This window comes from Arabidopsis lyrata (genome assembly GCF_000004255.2).
Source record: "Arabidopsis lyrata subsp. lyrata unplaced genomic scaffold ARALYscaffold_4, whole genome shotgun sequence".
Classification (NCBI taxonomy): Eukaryota; Viridiplantae; Streptophyta; class Magnoliopsida; order Brassicales; family Brassicaceae; genus Arabidopsis; species Arabidopsis lyrata.
In genome coordinates, this window is record NW_003302552.1 from 12,575,638 (window position 1) to 12,578,012 (window position 2,375).

General features: G+C 34.9%; 1 protein-coding gene across 1 annotated transcript; it reads right to left on the reverse strand.

Moving 5' to 3' along the window:
* Window positions 1-1,112: 1,112 nt before the first annotated feature.
* LOC9315220 (protein CENTRORADIALIS-like) lies at window positions 1,113-2,369 on the reverse strand. Its single transcript, XM_002880937.2, has 4 exons — window positions 2,229-2,369; window positions 1,841-1,902; window positions 1,681-1,721; window positions 1,113-1,588 (listed from the first exon to the last, which is right to left on the reverse strand). The coding sequence occupies exons 1-4, from the start codon at window positions 2,349-2,351 to the stop codon at window positions 1,368-1,370; spliced, it is 447 nt and encodes a 148-aa protein (XP_002880983.1). The 5' UTR covers window positions 2,352-2,369; the 3' UTR covers window positions 1,113-1,367.
* Window positions 2,370-2,375: the final 6 nt, after the last annotated feature.

Genomic DNA, 2,375 nt, shown 5'->3' on the forward strand with positions numbered 1-2,375 from the left:
CAAAATACTCTGACCAATTGTTTTAGAGACTGAGTTCATCAACCAAGAACGTACCACGTCATTAACCCGAGACCAAGCCGCTGCATCTCTGTGACCATCATCAGGTTTCGGAAGACTACCATCAACAAAACCAAGTTTGTTTCTCCCGTTTAACGCCATGATCATAGACTGATGCCACGAGCCAAAATCACCAGCTCCGGTGAGACGATCGGAGACCAAAATCAAACCAGAATGATCGTTGTTAGTGAGATAGTATGGGTTATCATAAGAATCGCGATTAACATTTGAAGTCGCCATGAAAACCGAAGAAATAGAGAAAAACGCGATGAAGAGAAGATGAAATCGAGCAAAATAAGCTCAAAAAGATGAAACAAAAACCGATCCGAGACAAACAGAGGTCGAACCGAAGAAAAAGAAGCTCAAATCATGAAGAACGAAGCTCAAATCATGAAGATCTAAGCTCAAGAACAAGGAATCGGAGAGAAAAAGTTTGTTGCGGAAGGAGAAAGAAAACGCTCTGATACCATATTAGATTAATAAAGTAGAGAGAAAGTAAAGAATATTTCTCATTAATTCACATAATGTTTAGTACACTAGTATTTATACTAAAATGTAAAAGGCTTATTTACAAGTATAAACTATATACTCTAATAAAAAAGAACAGTATTTTCGTTGACATTTCAATGAGTGCAGCCCTCTCACATCTGTAGCTAGCAAAGTTGAAAAGCCCCGTACAAGACACTACGTAAGCCCCTAGCAAATTTGCTAATGTCTCGCAAAACCTCACAAGCCAAAGGACTTGTAATGTCCTAGCTCGTAATATCCCTCGAAAATTTCAGCGCATGTTTTCTTGTAACTTACACATTTTATTTGTTAATTATTTAACTCCAAACTTTGTATTTGGTATAAATTCAGTGAGAACCATTAGTGTTCAAGGTTACATATAATATTAGGGTCACACATAAAACAAAACAAAGCAAAGATTTATGTTCCATGGAGGTTTATGTTTTACAACATTACATAAATCTTAAAATAACATCCAATTAAAACATCTAAATTGATATCCCTTTAATTCGTTTATTATTTTTGGAAAATCTACCATTAACACTATATAAAAAATTTGATAATATAGAAATATCAGTTATAATTACATTGAAAATATTTAAAAAACAAACATCCATTAATATGAAAATAGACCATGGGATTATAAGCCAAGTTTATTCAGATCACAAACAGTTCATATACAAATACACACATAAATACGATAGGAAAAGCTGCTCCTCGTAACTAAACTATAGAATGCATGGAACAACACATATTGTCCGGGCACAGCCAGAATTAGTTAGAGCAGCGGTGGAAGTCATTCATCAACGACGTCTAGCGGCGGTCTCACGCTGGCAGTTGAAGAAAACCGCCGCGACGGGAAGGCCGAGATCGTTCTCATGCGCAAATTCTCGAGTGTTGAATTGGTCCCTGTACGATGGCACAGACACCACACTTCCTCTACGGTTCTGTTTGAACAACAAATACACAAAGCGGTGGATCCCTATATTTGGCCGAGGCATCTCGTACCCGATTATCTCTTTTCCTGTTTTGTATTAATCTTATATTAAAATCTTTCGCCATAAGATATACGTACATATATGAAACTTATATCTAAGGATATGTATAGGGACTTACCAAATGATACATCGGTCGTCCCCGGGATATCGGTAACAACCCTGAGATTAGTCATTGCAAGGAAATGTTATGTATTTATTATTTATATATCATAACAATTTTATTTGCGTCTTTGGTAAATCTATATGTTTAACAAAAATTGAAAGGAACAAATTTTTACCAGTGCAAGTGCTCTCTCAGATAAGGATCACTAGGTCCAGGAACATCAGGATCAGTCATGACCTGTTTGAAATATTCGATATATGTGAATACACGTGACACATCCAATATACATAGATAAACATATATAACACGTACATGTATCTGACACAAACTATTATATATAACTGCATATGAAGATAATATAAATAATTAAAAACTCATTTTTGTATGTACAGAAAGATTCAAATAAGTCTCATAGTTAGAGAGGAGAAAAGTCTATATTTATGACATAAATTAAGAATCACCTAGCTAAGCCATTTTCACCTTACCATAAATGTAATTTTCAGTTATATATGCATATACTATATATGATTTATATGAAATAAAATAAATAAAGCAATGCTTACCAAAGTGAAGAATGATCTCATGTCACCCCCATGAACTTCAACCTTAGGTTTGTTTGTAACAGCAGAAGGAAAAAGTTCATGTCCATTGTAGACTTGCTTGTCAGAGTTATAGGTCACTGTCATTTTCACTGCCTGCAAACAATTGTC